Here is a 22,244-nt window from a genome sequence, read left to right as displayed (position 1 = left end):
TAGATCTTCCACAGGCCCCACGCACACTGCAAAGGGAAAACCCTTCATAGTTGTCCATAAAACCGAGGTCGACTCCTCAACCATAAAAAGTTCGGCCACTAACTCATCAGAAACAACCCAACTTGAGTCTTCTACAACAAAGGGAGTTGGATTTTGTCCTTTACACAACACTTGACACTCGCTGAACAGTTGTCAAGTGTTTGCGAAGAAATCCCTAGAACAAAGGAAAGATTTGTTATGGGAGTTCAGATTCTGCTACAAGTGTTGCATATCTTCTAAACATGCACCCAAAGATTAAGAGTCATGTTGCATATTCAATAATTCACCAGGTCACTAAGTTTTTCCTTGGGTCAAAATGGCCACCTCAGAACACATTCCCATTTTGCTTCTACTCTTTAGAATTGACTCCTCTTTAAAGGTTCAAAAAAAGTCCCTAGGATGCTGCTTTTCAATTTCAAATTATAACAGTATTCATAATGTTTGTTGCATTGATTTTACATGCACACACAATATTGTAATGTTATTGTTTTTATACTTTGGTTATAAATACATACCCGTTAGTTCCTAAACCCAATAAATACCTTTAAAATAACATTTCACATAGTTTCTGGACCAAAATATGTTATGGTCATTCACTAAAATCATCTCAATTTACAGATAAATAAATAAATAAGGTCATTAATCTCACTGAAGATGGTGATGAGTCTGCATATCAGTGGGAGGTTGAATAACTGGCCCTGTGGTGCAGCTGTAACAATCAGAAGCTGACTACAGTTAAAACTAGTTTTAGTTGATTGTCATTGCACCTCGTACAATGAAATGAAATACCATCTTCAATGTACATTATGACTTTGAAAATAAACACAAACACACATCCTTCACATTCTATACATTCATATTCTATACAACTATAGAGATGAGAGGGGATTTTAGGAGGAGCCCTTCTATTTTTACTACCTCTTTTACCATATTCAACAGCATAGTATCAGCAGATTATAGAACCCGAAAATTCTATAGAATTTTCGGGTTTTATAATCTCCCAGGACTTGAAATATTAGAACCATCATTAAAAAGACAGAACAAGGAATGTTCTTCCTGTGTCAACTCAGGAAGTTCTGACTGTCCCAAGAGCTGTTGATACAGTTTTACAGAGGAATTATTGAGTCTGTCATTTGTACTTCTATAACCATCTGCTTTGATATAGAACCAAACAGGACAGGAACAGACTCCAACAGATAGTTAAGACTGCCGAAAGAACAATTGCAACCAGCCTCCTTTCCATAGACCTGTACATTATGCAGGTCAAAGGGAGGGCTGGGAAGAAACCTGCAGACTCTTCACATCTGGACATAAACTGTTTCAACTCCTTGTTTTGGGATGCCTCTAGAGTCTAAAGGATGTTGAAAGCCAAACAGCTAGACCAGGGGTCCCCAAACTTGGCAACTTTAAGACGTGACTTCAACTCCTAGAATTCTGGGAGTTGAAGTCCACAAGTCTTAAAGTTGCCAAGTTTGGAGACCTCTGAGCTAGACACAGATAGTTTTTTCCCCTTGGGTCATCACTCTGCCTAACACCTAATTCCTACAATACTGTCTTATGCCTAAGCATATTTACTTATGTAGCAGGACTGTAGTATTACTATTTATCCTTATTATCTTTCTTACTCCCCCCTCTTATTGTTTTATTATTGTTGTGATTATCATTATTTTGTTGCTTTTCATGTACACCGAGAGCTTCTGCACTGGAAACAAATTCCTTGTCTGTATAATCACACTTACCCAAATATAAAATTGTTAGTTCAGTATGCAAGATACAGAAAAGGCATGTCTGTTTTGAAAATATGACCTGATATTGTTCTTTTATTATTATTCAAGAAATACAATTTCCACCTGTCAATTGTTTCTTACCTGTAATGTAATTTATCAATATTGTACTGTCAAAAAGAAGAAATGCATTCTAGTACAGCGGTTGCCAACCGGTGGGACATGAGAAAATTTTGGTGGGCCGCAGAGAAATCTCACCCCCAGAGCACCCCCCCCCAAAGCAATTAATCCAGGCTGCGCAGAAACACAAGGCTGTGCCGCCTACCTGGCCCATGGGAACCCTCCCCGCCCACTCACTCCTTACCCAGCAAACTTGTCTGCTAAATTGCTATTTTTCCTTTTTCCGACCATCATCTGTTCTGCTCTGCCGGGAGATTTAAATTAGCTAGGAAGCAAGAAATGGTTCGATTTCTTGCTTTCTAGCTAAGCATAGCCGAACCTCTCTTAGGACTGAAGGTTTGCATGCAAGCAAATTCAGTGCAGACTCACGGAAAGCAAATTTGAGAGACTGAGCTAGCCGATGGCAGATAGATAGATCACTGAATGATTCTGTGAGCAACTCAATCTGCCTGCTTTGCCTGATTTTGGATAAAAGTTGTTCTTTTTTAAAAATAAAAAAATCAATATTTACATACATGGTGTGTTGTGAGTTAATTTTGTGAGTTTGCTTGCAAGCAAATTTTATATGACAGACTGAGCTAGTCAATGGCAGATAGATAGATTTCTGAATGAATCTGTGATTCTGTGAGCAACTCAATCTGCCTGCCTACTTTGCCTGATTTTGGGTAAAAGTTGCTCTTTTTTATAAAAATTCAATATTTATATAAATATTTATAATATTTACATACAATCCATGCCCAGCCAGTCACATGACCACCAAGCCACACCCACAAATTAGCCCACGCCCACAGAACCAGTTAGTGGTCCCTGAGATCTAAAATTATGAGTTTGGTGGTCCCTGAGGTCCAAAAGGTTGGCCACCCCTGGTCTAGTACAATACGTGAGGGTTTTAAAAAGAAGGTACATTATCCCTTTCATTGCTATAAGACTACTAGGAAGATGTTTCCAATAATTAAATTGGATAATGACTAATTTAAGGTAATAAAATGCTGGTCTTTTATGACTGAATTCAAGTTGTTATTCAAAAGCTGCCAAAATGGGAGTAAGAGCTTCTTAGTCTATAAACAGGCCATATAAGGAATAAAGTAATTGAAGATTACAACTGGAATATTACAATTTGAATAGCAACTTGAATATTAACAAGAGTTAATATCAACAATACTGTATTGTAGAGAAGACACACTAAGTGTTGGTATCTAATTCTTTTTCATTCTCCTGCTCCTATTTGCTATCCCTAAGTTGTCATTCTTATAAACTTTTATTACACATTGGTAGAAGAGACAGAATCTTTCTCAAAGTTATATTTAAATTTTTATTTTTAACATGTTATCATACAGAAATGTCTCAGTCTACTAAGCAAAATTTCAGCTTAAAGCTTTAGCATAAATCTCTCCTCTATAATTTTAAAGCAATAAGCCTTAAAGGAATTTAAAAAAAAACCTGCAATGCTTTTGTAGCTGAATCAAAATTTCCTATTCAGAGAAGTGGGTGTGTGACATCTTTGTAAATTTGTTAAGAAGCTGCAAATAGGGCAAAATAAGGATAAAATTAACTAGCAGTGGGAATCCTGTGCCTGCCCTGCTGATGGTGATATTGCCTTTACTCACCAAATAACCACTGCAGAAAGCATGATCTACTTTGGCTTTGAACTCCTCATCACGGCCATTGACATGTATGATTAGGTTCAAAACTCTATCAGAATGAGAATAGTGCTTTCTGCTCTCAGTTTATCATTTTGATATAAAAAAAACATTGCTCACAAAATGGCAGCAACAGTTGCAAAACAGAGAAATGAGCAGAGAAGATTTCAACAAATGCTAATTTTATTTATAACAATTTGGCAGTTGAATCTTGACTTTTTAGGGTCATGCTTGGAATGTGACTACAAAGCCCCTGTTGGATATTCAAAGGGTGTAATATGGTGTATGCTCATTCACAGAGTTAGGAATACGAGAGACGTTTACACAAAGTGCAAGTTATTATTTTTTTATTCAATATATTTATATCATGCTTCCTCTTCAGTCACATCCTGAAACCATCTACAGTGAAGTTTTAAAAATGATTGGAGTCCAGTAATAAAATTCAGTGCAAAGATTTTCTAAGAATAGCCATAGCTTGACAGCAGAACCATTACTCAGAGTGATACACATCCCGTAGTGGACTGGGCTGAGCTCACAGGTGGTATTCAGCAGGTTCTGGCCAGTTCTGGAGAACTGGTAGCGGAAATGTTGAGTAGTGTGGAGAACCGGCAAATCCCACCTCTGACTGGCCCCACCTCAATCTATTCTCTGGCTCCCATGGAGTCCCAGCTGATCGGTTGGGTCTTCTTTTGTTGCCCTGCACAGGAGAACGGAGCTAGAAAGCAGGTTAGCAGGGTGGGGAGGGAATGGGGATTTTGCAATAACCTTCCCCCAGGAGTGGGGTGGGAATGGAGATTTTACAGTATTCTTCCCCTGCCATGCCCACCAAGCCACACTCACAGAACCAGTAGTAAAAAAAAAATTGAATCCCACCATGGCTGAGCTCCTCTTTCTTTGGAGGCGTTCAAGCAGAGGATGGACAGCCATCTGCTAGGTTGCTATGTGAGGTTGAATTAGGAGATAACATCCGTTAAGATGTCTCTTTGTATGTGTATGGAGATTCTCAGTCATCCAGGTCATAGCTGTCTCAAAAGTGCTTTTTCAAAAGGCAACTGGACTGTTTTTTCCTTGAGGAGGAAGAAGAAATTTAGTTTCTCATCCAAGAAACTTTATCAGTTGTGATGGGGGACGAAGGGGGGTGGAGAGATGAAGAATAGGTTGTGACCAGGTGGTGGTGGGACTTCAACTCCCAGAATTCTCAGCAGTAGCCATGAAGATAAGGGAACTCTGGGACGTGGAAATTGCAAGATTGGGAATCACTGATGTGGAAGAAGAACTCCACTCCATGTGTACTTTTTTTAAAAGAGTAGACACTGCAGCAATTTCATTTGCTGACATTTGTATGAATTAACATTAAGTTTTGGAAGGAACAGAACAATAGGACTCTGCATGCTTTGAAAATGATTCGGAAATGCATGGTTCACATTTTTAATCAATTGCCCTAATTGAATTGAATTGACTAAAAGTGTTGTGTCTTTTTTGAGGCTTGCACAAAAGTAGGAAATAAACTATGGGTATCTTTCTGCTGGTATTTATAACTTAGCCATTTCACTTTACATTTTTTTCCTTTGCATTTAAAAACAGCTTATCTGTGAAATCAAACAATAAATGGGCAACATCGCCATGTTCTAATTTTGGTATTTGGAATTGATTGTTGCGAAAGCCATTCCTTTGATCCAGCAACACAATTTCTGTCTGTCATTTTTGTTGCCATTTCTTGAAATGCCACTTTCTTAATTAATTGTTATACAGTGTAACCTTGGGTCACAAACACTTCTGTTCATGACCAAATCGGGTGATGACCGGAAATTTTGCTTTTGTTTTGCTTCTGGTCGTGAACAGATCTTCAGGTGGCGACCAAGCAAACCTGAAAATTGCTGCGGCAATTTTCCCTGCCATGGTGATTTCCCCTTCAGCGCCAATTTTTTTTGTTTTTTTGTTTTGGTCCGTGCTTGCGCAGATGGTTGTACTTCCAGTCACAACCAAAAAATCGAGTTGTGACAGTAGGCCATGGAATGGATGTGACCTGAGGTTCCACTGTGCTGCTCCAGAGTTAGTTTTAAAACATTGTATTTAAAAAGGAGCAGAAAGCAACCTTTAGATCACCAAAGTGTATACTTGTACTGCCAATTCAAATTGCACATAGTGTTCATTCTCCAATGTCTCACTGTTTCAGTGATATAATAGTAAAGCTATGAATTTCTCGGAGGTATGATTCCAAAATACTGAAAAAACTGTCATGCAATCATTTATTATTTATCATATGTAAGAAAGGCACAGAATCATGTTTTTAGGCCTTTATGGAAGGCCAAGAGACTGATGGGGGGGCACCTAACTTCCAGGGGGAATGTTTCTATAGAGTGTGGGCCCCACTAATCAGAATTCATTTGCTGATGGGATCCGCAACACACTTTCCCTGTCTGCCTGGGTAGGGTGAACTAATGTAACCTGGCCCCAAACCTTGTTCCAAGTAAACAAACACCAAACAGAGATAAAAGTAAAACCTTTTAATGCTTCTCTGCAAATTCCATTATTTCACGGTTAAAAGGCTATTAAAACTAATTGTCTCTGATAAGAACGAGCCTTGCCAAGATTGTGTAAGGCTGCCAAAAGCACTAGATTAAGTTGCCAAGAAATATTTCAAACAAAAAGTCTTCAAACACAAACCAAGGTAGCCCAAACTTCCAGAAGGCTTGAAGTACAAGAACTTATTTGCTTCCTGCAAAGAATACCGGTCTCTCAGGCTGGCTTTTATCTCTTAAGGGAGGGGGCATTATCTTGCAGCCTTATTCCTGAGTCGCTCGTGCTGCTGCAGCTGCTCTTTCCTACGAGCAGCCCTGCGCGCAGGTGTCCTGGGCACAGGCTCCTCAGGGTCCTCTGCATCACTGCTGCCAGCCTCCACAATCTCCGAAGGCAACATTCCACTCCCTGGTGGTCCTGGCCCCACCCATACATCCCACGCAGGCCCTTCATCTGAGTCCTCGCTCTCCGAGACCTCAGCCGTCCGCATCTGCTGCTGGCGAACCACAATATTTTGAATTGGATTTGAAATCAGACCAGCACCCAATACCGCTTGTATAGTAGAAGTATTACATTCTTTGGGTGCCCAAGATTGCCCACAAGGCCACATTTTGTACCAACTAAGGGTTTATTCCTTGCATTCTTACAGAGCTAGAAACACATGCCTTCTTTGTATCTGCTTACATTTCACTTCTGTGTCTGGGATGACAGATATCATAGCTTACTGCTTAATAAGTAGCAAGGTTATTTTTAGTTCTTATCCCGTCATTCCAAAGATGCATGTATGTGTTTTGCTCCAAATATTTCAATACAGAATGCATTTTTAAAAAACATTTCCAATGTACCCAGTATCCTCACATTTCAACTGACATGGGGAAATGACCAAAGTTAATAAATCCAGAAATATGTATAAGAGGAAAAAAGAATTATTTTGATTCCCGAATAGAAAGTTGGCCCTGCCAAGACCTAAAACTGCACTCTCTTTTTTACCTTCAGAAAACTGCCTTGAACAGAAGCAGAAACCACCCCGTCGAAGATGTCAGCAGCCCAAAGTGCTGAATAGCCCCGAGGATAACATATATTATAACCAGTTAAAAGTAAGTTCAAAGTGGCCGTACAGCTGTTTTACTCTCTTTGTTTCCCATTAATAATTCTGGTATTAATACCTGTTCTAAGCCTACCAGCCCCACTCCCACCCCAGAGTTCTTCGGCTCTCGTCTTGAACATGTGCTTATGCTCTTTATCTGTTGCTTTCATGTCAGGATGTCTGCCTTCACAGTGAATAATTGATGTGGTTTATCAAAGACGAGCAAGATGCATGCTTCATCAGGCTCGCTTGAGCCCTTTGATCAAAAAAAATTATGCTGTGACTTCTGATATTATCAGCATCTGCTTGCATTCAACACAAAATCACTTTGAATTAAAAATTAACGACTTGCTGCTTTGCTTTGACTGTGTGTTCTTGGCCCTCTCCACAGGGAACTCTAGGATATCAAGGGAGCAAAAGGAAGCCAAGAAAACTTGGGTAAATATCCATCTTCTTAGTTCTAAGCAACAGTAAACAGAAGCAATCCTTTGTGAGATTACAGGAAAGGCGCAAACTTTCTAGAGCAATTTCTGAAAATCAACAACAAGCTTTTTCTCCCTATAGCAACTGTGGGCATTTTGCTACTGAGAGGCAAAAGGAAAGTGTGTGTCTAATGTGTAGCTATATACACATGGGGGAAAACGGGGGTGGGGGCAGGGGGAAATATACTTCTCAGAAAAGTGCAGGCAGTTCGTTTCACAATGACTTTGCTAAAAGTAGCCAGTGGTGGGTCTTGTCAAAGCAAAGACCTACAGACTGTGAACCCAGACATGACAGGAGGGACAGCAATTCAGAAATCCTCCTGATCCACAGCATAAACTTGCTGGAGGGGGGAAAGATAAGAAGGAAGGTCCTATGTTTCCACAAAGAGCAGTTCTTGACTATTCTTTCCTGGCTCTTGTTGCAAAGGCTGCTTTTTATGTGGCATTCATTTTATTATTATGGTAACAAGCATTATGCTGCTAAGTATGTTGAGCTACATCTTTTGAACATGCTGGCTGGAAATAATAAACAGTGTAGCCCAGAAAACCTGAAGGCTTGGGAAAGACCACACTATAAAGAGACTTTTCTTCTTCTTTTTATAGGGAAAATCATGATGCAATGGCCTCTGTATTATTTATGGCAATAGCAAAATCATACTAAGCAATAAAACATGCTAAACACCTGAATATAATTTAGCTTGAGCTCTGAATAGCCGTATCAAATATAGACTGTGCTTTAAGTTTATCCTGTGGTTTATAGTGAAATAAATCCATGTATATTATCCATGTATACACCACTGACAGTTCTCTAGAACTTGTCCACCAAATTTAAACTATCCAAACAAAGAAATGTTGTGTTATCTGTGAATGCACAGTAGGCTTGTGTCTCTGTTTGGAAGTTTTATCATGGATGTCAAAGGAACAACTTTAATCTTAGAATAAAGTCTTATTGTGCTTGAAGATGTTACTGAAAATACATCATGAACAGACCTGACTGGATATAACAAAAGTTCTAGTGGCTGAGATCATAAAACCAACCAGCTGCTTTTAAGAAGTCCGTAAGCAGAACTTGGGAGCAGTAGCTCTCTTCCACATGTGTTTCCCAGCAGCTGGTGTCAAAGAGGCATCCTCTTTCAGGAGATAAAAGAAGCCATTGATAACTTTATCTTTCATGAAATAAGTATCTGAGTTGTTCTTGTGATTTATTTTTCTTGTGCTCTTTACTGCTATAATAATCAGAGATTATGTATCTTATCTATATCTATGTTATGTACCGGAGTAGAGATTAAAATGGGGTTTCCCAGGATTCTCTCACCTAACAAGTGGTATGGTGAAGATTCATGCCTAGCTGGGAGTACAGATCGCCTAATTAAAATCTGAAATTACTATAAATCAAAGCCAGAGCTTTCTGTCGTGCTGAGTAAGCATCTGGAATGGATGCAGATTTGCTGCTGTGCAAAATGCTATGCTCTCAGGTCTTGTAGGAAAGCGAGACTCTTCACCAGCCTCTGTTAGGTATTCACCTCAAAATGACATTTGTTCTTCCACTCAGACCAAGGCATTTCTCGTACCAATGAAACAAAAATGCCTAGAGGTATCATGTGCTATTTATAATGCTTTGCTCTGTTTTAATTTTCCTTAGTCAAATAAAAGTGCTGGATTGGGAAGATGAGTATTACGAGTCATTATCAGTGGTAGATTCTATCACAGAAGAAGACAACACATTTCAACCCCTGCCTCCCTTTCAAAGCTGAACTTTGACTCCCTAGGAGCTCATCAGTGTGAGGCTGGTAAGGAAGCCAAGATGTGTTTCTCGTTTCTAGCTGACCTACGGATGTGTACATAGGATTGTATAATGTGCACATATGTGTATATTAGGAGCAGATCTGCCAAATAGTGGTATCTGCTATGCTACTCAATCAGTCTACTGTAGTGGGTTCTCAATCTGTGATACGTAGATCCCGGGGGGCGGGGGTGGTGGTGGCATGTCATCACAGAGGGTCCGCAAAGTCTTGAAGAAATGTTATGATTTAAATCTTGTGTTAAGTCTTGGTAGTCCGTGGCCATGGTGCAATGGCCACAAAAGGAATTTAAAGAGGGTCCGTGGTAAAGAAAAGATTGAGCGCCATTGGTCTCTTTGGAATAAAGGGAAAGAGGGAAAACGATGTCCCAAATCACCCAAACCGCAGACACTGTACCTGGGAAAGTCTGACTTAATTTGTAATGCAAGGAAGATTAGTCCATCAAACTGGGAGAGCATTACCAATCCATTTAAAATGCAATATATGGACAGTGTTTGTATGGGGGGGTCTTATTTTCCCCAGAAGAGAAGGAAAAGCATATCAAAAGCCTATTTAGTAAAAGACTTAACAACCTATGAAGAAAGTACTTAAATTAGCACCTTGTGGTTGTCGTTTTGAATTGAAGCAGCAAAATCTTAAAACCCAAGCAAGAGCAACTATTTCATATTATCATAGAAAATCCAATTCTGTTGTCCCTTATTCTCATAAAAAAAACAAAACTGGGTGCATTAGGCCAAGTACCAGTAAATTCAAAATTGTACAATCAACATTGTTAATATTGCACAGTAATGTTGCTTGCACAGTAGCCAACCAGCTATCACTTCAAAAGTTCACAGGCTGGACAGAAGAAACACAATGCTTTCCCATTAAATTTTCCCAGCAACTGGCATTCATAAATAAGCTTCCTGTTAGCATGCAATAAACCTGTATTCATTTGAATTGCCTTGTTTCCTGATTTCTTGTGCCCGACACTGCCTCTGATATCAGAGAACTGGATGATCAGTAGAGTTATCCTGTCCATCATGGGTTTGCTCAACTGCACAAACTCTACCATTCAGTTATGTGCTTTGTGAACAAGCTCTTTCTTGCTTGCTGAATACTAAACATACTTGCTACAGTAACCACCACTAATTTGATGGGACTTGATTCTGAGGATCACATTGCTCATCATGTTTTATCAATTCAATCCCATTTATGTTTTCTCAAAAATAACTCCACTGATTTATTTCCCAGTTAGCGTGTAAAAAACCACAAAAGTATACAGCTTTTGGAAAGTTCTTGTGCTTCAGATTTTCTGCAGTATTTATTATTTTAGATATTCTGTAAAAAGTACCAGTAAATTCAAAATTGTACAAACAATCAACATTGTTAATGTCAGTACAAAGGCACAGAAAGTAGTCATTTGGAATCTTAAATATTATCAAAACTGGCTCTTCTTCTCTACAACAACTCTGATATATGTGCAGCCATTTCCAAATTAGGAGAAGCTGTACCTATTCTGAACCAGTGTCTGAATGTTGTGATGGGTAACAACCAGCAAACTGAGATTGAAGCTGGACAAGACAAACACCTCTTAAATAGTGATTGTTGAGTACAGGAATTAGATTCAGGAATTGGGTACAAGGGTTGCATTCCATTGGAAAGAATAGATGTTTTGCTGCCTCTGTTGTCACAGGACGTCCAAGCGACAACCATTGTCAACTTTGTGACTTACTGAACTGCAGTCAAGTTACCATTGTTAATGTTCTGAGAACTTCGTGGTTAGATTACTGCAATACACTCTATGTAGGACTCCTGTACTGTTTGATCTGAAGCCTGCATGTAGAGCAGAATGTGGTGGGTTCCTGAGAAGAACACTTGGTCATGCAAATGTTTATTTGTGAAAGCATCTCTCCAGCTGCCAATTGGCTAATGTGGAATCTTTGGTGCTCTCTGAGGTTGTTTGTTTGCTTGCAGACATGTCATGATGCTTCCTACATGGATGAAATATCTGAAGTTGGTTGTTTGCTTGTAGATATTTCATCCAAATAGGAAGCATCATGAAATGTCTGCAAACAAACAAACAACTTCAGATAGCACCAAGGACTCCAAAGTTTAACCATGTGCTACAGATATTCTCTTCTATTACAATTAGCTAATGATTTTACATTTGGCATAAGGCCTTGAACAAATTTGGATTAGGAAACTTCACTGTGACAAATTTGTGAAATTGCTAAAGTTATCAGAGAAAGTCTTGCTGTATACACCAAGCTTGGCAGAGTATCCCTTGTGGAAATTCCCAGGCAGGCCATCTGTAGGATGGAACTGGCAAACTGGAGGGTTCTTCCCACTGAATTGTGAAAATTGCCACCATGATATCTTTGATGCTCCTTTTCAGACCTTACTTAGAGCAATGGTTCAGTTCTGCTCTTTTGTTCTCCTTTCCTCTTTTTTTTAAAAAAAATGGTCAAGTAAAAACACACAAGAATGTAGCTAAGATGCTTGTAGCTTGGGATGACACATGCTGAGTCAGAGCATGCGATTTCTACTTCAAAACTTTTCAAAATAAAAACATAATTTCGGGGAGAGGGGGAACCTGGGCAGTAAAAATGCAGAAATAAATAAAACAAATGGATTAAAGCTGTTATAAAACAATATTGAATTTACCGTCCAAATAATTTAAGTAATGTTTAGTGAGGATATTCTTTTGACCACACTTTTCAGTTGAAAATATTAGGAGGAGTGCTTTTGGGTTCAAAGGTGATTAGTTAATACTGTGGACATAATATATTTAGATTTCAGCAAGGCATTTGATAAAGTAGACCACAACCTCCTTCTTAGTAAGCTAGAAAAAAAGTGGAATCGATAGCACCACCACTAGATGGATTCACAACTGGCTGGCAAGCCGTACTCAACAAGTAGTCCTTAATGGGTCTAAGTCTACATGGAGGGAAGTAAGCAGTGGGGTGCCACAAGGTTCCATCTTAGGCCCAGTACTCTTCAATATCTTCATTAACAACTTAGATGAGGGAACAGAAGGGGAACTTACCAAATTTGCAGATGATACTAAGCTGGCAGGAATAGCTAACACCCAAGAAGATAGGCTCAAGATCCAGATGGATCTTGACAGACTAGAACACTGGGCCATATCTAATAAAATGAAATTCAATATAGAGAAAAGTAAAGTCCTACACTTAGGCAAGAAAAACCAGAGGTACACATATAGACTGGATGAAACCAGGCTCAATAGCTGTAACTGTGAGAGGGATCTTGGAGTCTTAGTGGACAACCAGCTAAATATGAGCAAGCAGTGTGCAGCAGCTGCCAAAAAGCTAATGCAATCCTAAGTTGTATTAATAGAGGGATACAGTCAAGATCAAGGGAAGTACTAATACCACTCTATAAAGCCTTAGTAAGACCACACCTAGAGTACTGCATCCAGTTTTGGTCACCACATTATAAAAAATGATGTTAAGACTCTAGAAATAGTACAGAGAAGAACATCCAGGATGATTAGGGGACTGGAGGCTAAAACATATGATGAACGGTTGCAGGAACTGGGCATGGCTAGTCTAGGGAAGAGAAGGACCAGGGGAGACATGATAGCGGTCTTCCAATATTTGAGGGGCTGCCACAGGGAGGAGGGGGTCAAGCTATTTTCTAAAGCTCCTATAGGCCAGACAAGGAATAATGGATGGAAACTGAACAAGGAGAGATTTAACCTGGAAATAAGGAGAAACTTTCCGACAGTGAGAAAATCAACCAATGGAACAGCTTGCCCTCAGAAGTTGTGGGAGCGCCATCACTTGAGACTTTCAAGAAGAGATTGGACTGCCATTTGTCAGAAATGGTGTAGGCAGGGTCTCCTGCTTGGGTGGGGAGATGGACTAGATGACCTACAAGGTCCCTTCCAACTCTGATTATCTGTAATCTGTTATACCCAAAGGTAACTTTATTGCTAATGCAAAGTGCGTTAGTGTTTGTGCAAACATTGAGAGAAGCAACACAATCTGCTTTGAAAAGGGCAATTACTATATAGGTCTCTTTAGCATAATTTTGCCCACTCTGACTGACACCTATCCCACCCTTATGCGTAGCGAAGCTAATTCCTGGGGGGAGGGGTAGTTTTGGGGTGTCCTGAAAGGGCTACAAATAATATCCAGAGTGGGGTCAGGAAAGTCAAGATGATGTCTAGCTCTCTGTCTGTGTGACACACATGGAAAGCAGGTGAAGCTTTAATCAGAGTGTCAGGGAAGCCACCTCAACTCAAGGTGATGAACAGACATAATACTCCTTCCTCCCCACTATTTTATCCATAGCAACGACCATTAAATGCGGTAGGTTCTGAGAGATTTTCAGCTTTCTAAATGTGAATAATTTGACTGAGATATGACTGCATTTTTGAGCTGAGGGAAACAGATTCATTAGCTGCTCTCTTTTAAAGAGTAAAATATCTTTCAGTGGCCAAGAAAGGGCTTCTCCATTTTCTTAGATCTGCTCACTCAACTCTTTTACTGGATTTATTTCTTTAAAAGTGCAAAGAAACTGGTTTATTATTGTCATTATCTAGGGTTGCTGTTGTTGTTTTCTTTCTTCCTGGCCTATGTTCCTGGGCTTTTCTCTTGTCTCCTTTCCCAGTACTAATCAGGTCTATTCCTGCTTTGCTTCTTTCGGATCAGCCAAGATTTGAAGGAATAAAAAATACAGATTTGCTACCTAGAATCTATTGGCCTTTGATCTTTTGTTTTAAAGGGTCTCTTTTCTAAAAGGAAGATATTGTTAATGGACTCTATTCTGAGACCTTTAATACAAGAGTGCTTATTTGAAGTGCCTGTTAATGAAGAAAAGGAAAATACAGAGTTCGTATCCTCAGAACTGCTGTAATAAAATTGCAAGTATAATTGTTACCAGTTAAATTAATCATCAGGACCCAGTACAGGAATCTTATAAAAGTAACATTGTTTTTATTGACCTGTTTCTTGGTTTAATCAATAAGCTTTCTCTTGGTTACTTGATCGTGGTATCCAAAGATGCTGTGGAAACTAACTTAGAAGGTCATGATTTGCAGAGGTTTTGAAAGCTAGAAAGAATTGTAAAGATGCAGTTGTGCTGTGTGTGAACAAAGAAAGCTGAAGGAGGCATGGAGAAAAAGAGAATCCCACCCTACCAGATAAAAGAGAGCCTTGAGTGTGTGAACATCAAAGAATAGTTAATGACACGAAATACCATTAAGGGTTAGTATCCCTCTTGTTTCAAGCTTCTCACACCTGCAGCGTATGGCCTGTGTTCTCTTTGTTGGTGCCTCTGAATTGCCTCTATTAGCATTTACAGAAAAGCCCTTGGTGAAATCTTTGGTGTTGTGCTTGGCCTTCTCTGTGTTCCTTGAAAAGTCAAATATTAGTCCTCTATGGGTTTCCTTTATGATACAGTTCCTATTGCAAAAGAAGACTCCAAACATCAGGATCCCATTGATTGCAGAGGAGTTGAGCTGAATGAAGAGAATGCTTTTGTTATTTAAAAGGAATATCAGCAACTCTAGGAGCTTTGCCAAACAAGCTCACATCTTGGGAAGTGTAAAACCAGAGCATGGCATTCAGATTAGGCCATACAGGCTCTAAAAAGCAGGACAGGGAGAGAGACAGAAGAATTGAAAAATCTTGGCATGTGAAGGTGTAACTTGTTTCATTTAGACCCTGACAATTTACCAAATGGGAGAACCATCTGTCTTTCTCAGCCATTTAATATATATACTCTTTGGTGGTCATGATTTGGGAAGGAGGGAACTAAGGATTTATGCTAGAGGAAAGAGAAGGAAAATCAAGAAATTTGGTCAATTGCCTTGGCCAAATAAACTCAGAGATTTTAAACAAAACAAAAAGCTATAACTGAAGGTACTGCTCCGTCCGTCTGGATTTTCTCTTTACAAATGCCTGTTTTCCAGTAACAAATACCAAGTATGTTATCCTATGGAAGTACATATACGTTTTTTTATCAGTTCAGTGGTAACCCTTGCAAAGGAGTTATTTAATTAGCAATATGTGATAAATTGACTTGGTGATACAGATGACAAATATAAAGCTGATGTATTTTTGCCCATTGTAGAAAGACATTCTTTTTTTTTTTTATTTTTTAAAACAAGTTTTATTAAAAGTTTCAACAACAAACAAATCATTACATATTGAATCTTTCCCTGTCTTTCTACAATAATTTCCCCAATATTCTCATAAAACACAAACAAACACAAACAAACATAAAAAAAATCTTTTAGTAAAGTACCTTGGCCCCAGTTACCTCTCTTTGCATGGGCTAAAATAATAGCACATATCACTCTTCACATTTCTATCTTATTTAATCCATCTTAATTAAATCATTAAATTTGTATCTTTTGCCCATACAATTATCCCTCTATCTCTTCTTATAATAAAAAAAAATTTCTCCTGAAATCACTAATCAGAGTATGATGCCTTTCTATCCTCCCCCTAAGTTAGTAAAATTAACATTCAGCATAACAAATACCCAATTTGGTTCTGCTTGGTACATTCTATCCACCAAAAAATGTTTAAATACATTGTATCCTCCTTTCCTTCGATATTTTATTACATTTTAAAAATCAATCATTATTAAAAACTTCAACATTTTAATTTCTTATTAAATCTTAAACCATTCTAATTTACTATTTCAAATATAAATGTTACAATACCATCTTCTGTACCTTAGCAGAATCTTTCTTACAGAAAATTATATTTCATCCTTTGTCTCTAAAAAAATCCCTCTTCTCCCATCCAATTTTAAAGCTTTGAGGCTTTTCTCCGCCTTTCCCTTTCTTTCTTCCCCCACCAAATCTTCCTACCCCCCTTCTTCTTCTAACCTCTACCTTGCTGGGATCCCTTCTCTGTTGTGTTCCCTTTTCTCTTGTTTGTTATCATTATATTTACTTTGCATCATATTTTTCTCTTTCTCAAATGTTTTTTTAGATCTTAAGTCCTTCATTTTCCTTGCTCTCTTCCTTCCTTCTTCCTTAGATAAGTTTTGGGATTCAATGAAGATGGCGTCTTCGTCTCTTCCTTGTTGTTCTTCTTCCGTTTCCATCTGTTCCATTGTCTGTTGGTAATTGACCAGCGCCATTTCTAGAAATAGAAAAGCTTTTTCCATGCCATCTTTGCAGGCTGCTTTTGTTTGCTCATATTCATCCCTCAGGTCTTCAAAAAGGAAAGCCATTATAAATAAATCTTTTCTTTTCTTTATTCCTCTTTCTTCTTACACCAACCAAATATTCCGAGAGAAAGGCAAAACAATCCCAAAATCCACAATCCTCAATAAATCCAAGCAAGCCCAAAATTCCCCCTTCCTCTTCCAGGGGTGGTATCAAACAAATAAAAAAAAAGAATCCAAGTCTATATTTTAAAGCCTTATTAAGATTGTATTTCTGTCCTCAAGTCTTCAAGGCATCTCCTCCAACAAGATCCAAATTAATATATTTTCTTTATCCTCTCCCTTCCGGCTTAATTCCGTCGGGAGGAGAGTAAACTTTCCCTTCAGCACCTCAAAATAGCCGCTTTTTTTTCTCTTGTGGAAGAAATCATCAGAAAACCATCTTTTCCAGGAATTAAATTAGATAAATCTCAAAGCCCTGGGTCGACCAAGAAGAACTTTTACTTTCAATAACTTTCTCTTCTTCCTCCTGCGCATACTTGCCCGGCTGTCAACTTCTTTGTGGCGGCCATTACGGACCGCCGCTGCACCGTCCTGGTAACAGGGGGTTCTGCCGGCCAGGGAGGGGGTCTGCAACACCCCCAAACCCTTCCTCCGGATCCCCCTTACCTTCAGCTACCCCTGCAGGGCAGCCTTGCTCCGCACCCGTCCGGGTCGGAGCCCCAAAACGGCTAGCGCGGCAGGGATCGCGCAGCTTCGCGAATCCCTACCGCTCGCGAAGCCGACAAACCGGAAACTCCTGTAGAAAGACATTCTTGAAGTTTCTGATAATCAGTTAAAATAAAAAGATTAGGAAGGAACTCAATCAACTAACACTTTTGTGCCTACTTCTAGGAGTTTGCAAACGCTCCTGATAATTTTGAATTAAGCCTTCATAATTCAACACCAGATTTTGTGTGTGTGTGTGGGGGGGGATCCTATTATTTTTCTACTGCTTTTCTTTTCTTCCACCGGAGTGCTTTTTCCTTTTTTAATTAACATTCTCAGTGTAGCAGTTATGAAGCAAGCCTCACTTACATGAGAGATGTTTTATTAAAAAGCATGCTTGGCATCTTTGCAGGGAGCTCTTTTCCTTACACATTTACATGCTCCCCAGCTGAGTGGCCGTCCATTTCATTTGATGATCCGTTTGTTCTGCCCATGGGGCTATTGCAAATCTTGGATGATTTGCTCTTAATCATGGCAACAATAAAACAGGTAACTTCTTTTGAAGTGAGGAATGCAACGCACTGTTATGTCTCTCCCCATTCCCTGCCCTCATTTACTAGGAGTCTTAACACCCAAGAGTGATAGCCGAGACTGACATTTCATACCTCATTGCACCACCTTCAGATCACTGGAATAATTCAGAAGCCTTATTCATGTCTAATAATCATCCCCACCAGCAGCTCACCAGAAGCAATAATTTATGTGAAGATTGACATCTGGTGACAGGATACAAACTACATTATGTTTAGGGTGGAACACAGGAATCCCTTCCCAGGAATGATTTATCAGTGTAGTTTCTTGCAGATATATCCTGAGGGTAAAATCAGATTATATGTTTGCTGTTTCCCACGAAGAAGGTGCAGTTCTCCTGAAGTGGCAATCAGTCTGTGGGCATCTTACATTGCCTGGGTATTTATAGATACTAATACCTTTGACTGAATAAATTACAAAAAATAAATAATGGATCATGTAGTTCATACAGCAGAATTCTGTGCCTAAACATTTATCCATTATCTATCTATCTATCTATCTATCTATCATCTATCTATCTATCTATCTATCTATCTCTCTCTCTCTCTCTCTCTCTCTCTCTCTCTCTCTCTCTCTATATATATATATATATATATATATATATATATATATATATATATATATATATATATATATATGTATGGTGTTCGGCTTGGTTCGGGTATTTTCCACGTCATTGTAGTTGTTCTTTTAAAGTTAGCAACGTTTCAGCAGAATCTCATCTGCCATCATCAGGCTTCTGTAGTGTGTCCTCGTGAGTCAGACTTTTACAGTGGTTTCAGATTTGAATTTGGGGCAGCCTATTCAAATCTGAAACCACTGTAAAAGTCTGACTCACAGACGGACACAATACAGAAGCCTGATGATGGCAGATGAGATTCTGCTGAAACGTTGCTACAACTTCCGTAAAGCCTACAAACTTGAAATTTGCCACGTATCTTTCTCTCGGCTTCTAGGTGCTCACTAAGAAAGGATTTTTCAAAATGGCCATCGGAGCATTAGTATTTCGTATATTATTATTAACACGCTCTGATGCTAAGGCGTTCTACTCCCCCTCCCCACCTGAAAAGAAATCTGTTCCAAATGCAAAACACAAGCAGAGGAGTTTCAGGTTCACCGCAGCAACCAGCTTTAGTACAGAACGGTTGAGCTAAGCCACGCCCAGGCTCCTTGCTTTCTCCTTCTTGCTCACACAGCAAATAGTTTCAGTTTCCAAACAGCCCTCAGCTGACAGGACGCTATCCAGATGAATATTGATGGACGCAGGTAGGCAGAGGCAGAATTTTTTTCCCCTTATTTTCCTCCCCAAAAACTAAGCCCGACCACATCGTTTTGTATCGAACTAGTTATGAATACAACACTAGAGTTATATGAATACAATACAATAGTTATATGCATATTTATTTATTTATTTATTTATTTATTTTATTTATTTATTTGATTTGCCAATTGTTTACAAGATAATAAGTATAAGTGTATACATAGTTGTGAATACATGAAATGGGTACATATAAGAAAAATAAAAGAATAAGAGAAACAATAGGACAGGGACGGTAGGCACGTTGGTACGCTTATGCACGCCCCCTACAGACCTCTTAGGAAAGGGGTGAGGTCAATAGTAGACAGTCTAAGGTTAAAGTTTTTGGGGTTTGGGGAAGAAACTACAGAGTCGGGTAGAGCAGGGATCCCCAACCTTTTCGACGCCGCGGCCCGGTTCCGGCATCAGCTGGGCGCCGCGCCCGGTATCAGGCCAACTGGCGCGCCGCTTGATTGAAAAGCGCCCGGTGACGCCACCGGAAGCGCTTTCAAAAAGATGGCGGCGCAGCGCCCGGTGAGCTTTTTCAGGTAGAAATGGCTTTCTACCCGGAAAAGCTCACCGGAAGCACTTTTTACCAAAAAAGATGGCGGCGCCCAGCAACCAGCGGCCCGGTAAGGCTTGTTCCGCGGCCCGGTACCAGTCCACGGACCGGCGGTTGGGGACCCCTGGGGTAGAGTATTCCAGACATTGACCACTCTATTGCTGAAGTCGTATTTCCTGCAATCAAGTTTGGTGCGGTTAACTTTGAGTTTGTATCTATTGTGTGCTCTTGTGTTGTTATGGTTGAAGCTGAAGTATTCATTGACAGGTAGGACATTGCAATGTATGATTTTGTATACCATGTTTAAGTCAGACCGAAGACGGCGTAATTCAAGGTTTTCTAGTTTTAGAATTTCAAGTCTGGTGGCATAAGGTATTCTACAACGAGTAGAGGAGTGGAGAACTCTTCTTGTGAAATATTTCTGGACTTTCTCAATTGTGCTAATATCAGATACGTAATGTGGGTTCCAGACTGATGAACTGTATTCGAGTATTGGTCTAGCAAATGTTTTGTATGCTCTGGTTAGTAGTGTGATATTACCAGAGAAAAAGCTACGTAGGATTAGGTTAACAACTCTTAATGCCTTTTTGGCTATGTAGTTGCAGTGGGCTCTAGCACTTAGATCATTAGAGATGAGTATTCCAAGGTCCTTTACAGAGCTTGGGTCATCAACAAGATCTTGACTATTCAGCTTGTATTTTATTTTCTGATTTTTTTTTGCCAATATGTAAGACAGAGCATTTATTTGTTGAGATTTGAAGTTGCCATTTGTTTGACCATTCTGATACATTGTCAAGATCTTTTTGTAGGGTAGCAGTATTGTCTGTGGTATTGAACAGCTTTACATCATCAGCGAAGAGAACGCAATTGCTCTTAATATGATCACAGAGGTCGTTTATGTAGAGTATGAAGAGAGTTGGTCCTAGAACACTGCCTTGGGGGACACCACTATTGACAGGTACAGAATTTGATAGGACGCTCCCAATTTTGACCATTTGTTGTCTGTTTGACAGAAATGCTTCTATCCAGTTATTCAGTTGTCCAGAGATACCATAGGATTTTATTTTTAGGAGTAGTTTGTCGTGTACCACTGAATCAAAGGCTTTACAGAAGTCTATGTAGATTGCGTCTATTGCTTTGCCCTGGTCGAGTTGTGTCGTCCATATGTTTTTGCAGTGTAAGAGTTGCAGATTACAGGATAGTTTTTTTCTGAAACCAAATTGTTTATTGGAGAGTAGGTTATTTGTCTCAATTTCTTCCCACCCATCTCCCAAATTTGGACAATCATAGTAACATCTGTAATATCATTAGAGTTGCTTAGACTGTATTCATTCACCTCCATGAAAACTGGTGAGACACTTTATCAGTGTTAGGTGTATTCTGTTCACAAAGCTTTTCCTGTATTTCCTATCAAAGCAAGATAAGCAATAAAAATGGAATTTATATATCAAATGCAAAAATATGCTTTCATAAAGCAATTGTTTGGTCTCAACACATTGGTTGTTAATGAACTCAAACATTTGTAATCCATGTTTCAAGCATAGAAACTAAAAATCGGAGACAGGAAAGAACTAGCATTTCATGTATTTTTCCCCCTGTTGGAAGTTAAAACCCACCCCGCTCCTTGGAAAATGAAATATTTTAGGATATACTAAAAAGGCAGAATATTTCCCCTAAAAAGAGTAGAAACTCAGAAGCAGTAACTCACCTCAGAAGCAGAACCCCCCCGCCCAATTTGCTAATGGGCCATTACTCTGGCCTAGGCCAGTCTATTTTACATAACAAAGATCTACTCCAGGTAGAGCTATAATAAGAATTGCCCAAAGCCCTTTTCATTACATCATCCAGCAAGGCTCAACCAAGCCTGGATCTCAGGACAGCCTACAGAGTTGCCCCTGCATGGCCCCATGAGGGTCTGACAATAAATCAGAATACAAGCTCCAATTCAAATCCCAACAGAGGGTACAAAACAGTGGTGGCTAACCTTTTTCGGCTCCCGTGCTGATAATTGCACACACCCTTGTTTGCATGCACTTGCATGCCAGCACTCAGAAGGCAATGCATGCTGAGGGCCCCCCCCACAGCCCCTGTGCATGCGCGTGTGACCCCCCTCGCACGCCTCGCGTCTGTGCATCTCACTCAATTTTCCCCCTCACGCGCCATGCATTTTTACACATGTGTGTGTGATTCCCCCTCACACATTGTGCATCTGCGCATGCACGCACGATCCCCTCAGCACATCCCTACACATGCGCGTGCGTCTCCCACGTACCCTCCTCTGCCCCCTGCGCATGCGTGCCAGATATCCAACAATCAGTTTTCAGGAGGCAGCGCGCACATGCACAGTAGGGCTCTTCCGGGCAACCTTTCGCGTGCCAGGGGAAATGGCTCTGCATGCCACTTCTGGCATGCATGGCATAGGTTCGCCATCACGGGTATAAAACAATTGCACTTTCAGCATATCAGCCCTTTCTTTCCTCA

The 22,244-nt window shown here is 39.7% G+C and overlaps 1 protein-coding gene across 4 annotated transcripts in view; it reads left to right on the top strand.

Annotated features, from left to right (window-relative positions):
* Positions 1 to 10,413, top strand: part of MYO3B (myosin IIIB) — a 289,387-nt gene extending 278,974 nt beyond the window's left edge. For all 4 annotated transcript variants that reach the window (XM_087949748.1, XM_087949749.1, XM_087949750.1 and 1 more), the window contains 3 exons: positions 7,100 to 7,200; positions 7,582 to 7,628; positions 9,315 to 10,413. In XM_087949748.1, coding sequence (XP_087805874.1) covers positions 7,100 to 7,200; positions 7,582 to 7,628; positions 9,315 to 9,426 — 260 coding nt within the window. In that variant the 3' untranslated portion in view covers positions 9,427 to 10,413. The remainder of the gene's footprint in view (positions 1 to 7,099; positions 7,201 to 7,581; positions 7,629 to 9,314) is intronic.
* The last annotated feature ends 11,831 nt before the right edge of the window (positions 10,414 to 22,244 follow it).

This window comes from Notechis scutatus, chromosome 1 (genome assembly GCF_049901735.1).
Source record: "Notechis scutatus isolate UNSWTSFEM ecotype Mainland chromosome 1, rNotScu1.2, whole genome shotgun sequence".
In the NCBI taxonomy this organism is placed as follows: Eukaryota; Metazoa; Chordata; class Lepidosauria; order Squamata; family Elapidae; genus Notechis; species Notechis scutatus.
Note: the sequence above shows the minus strand (reverse complement) of the source record. Positions and strands in the feature narration are given on the sequence as shown.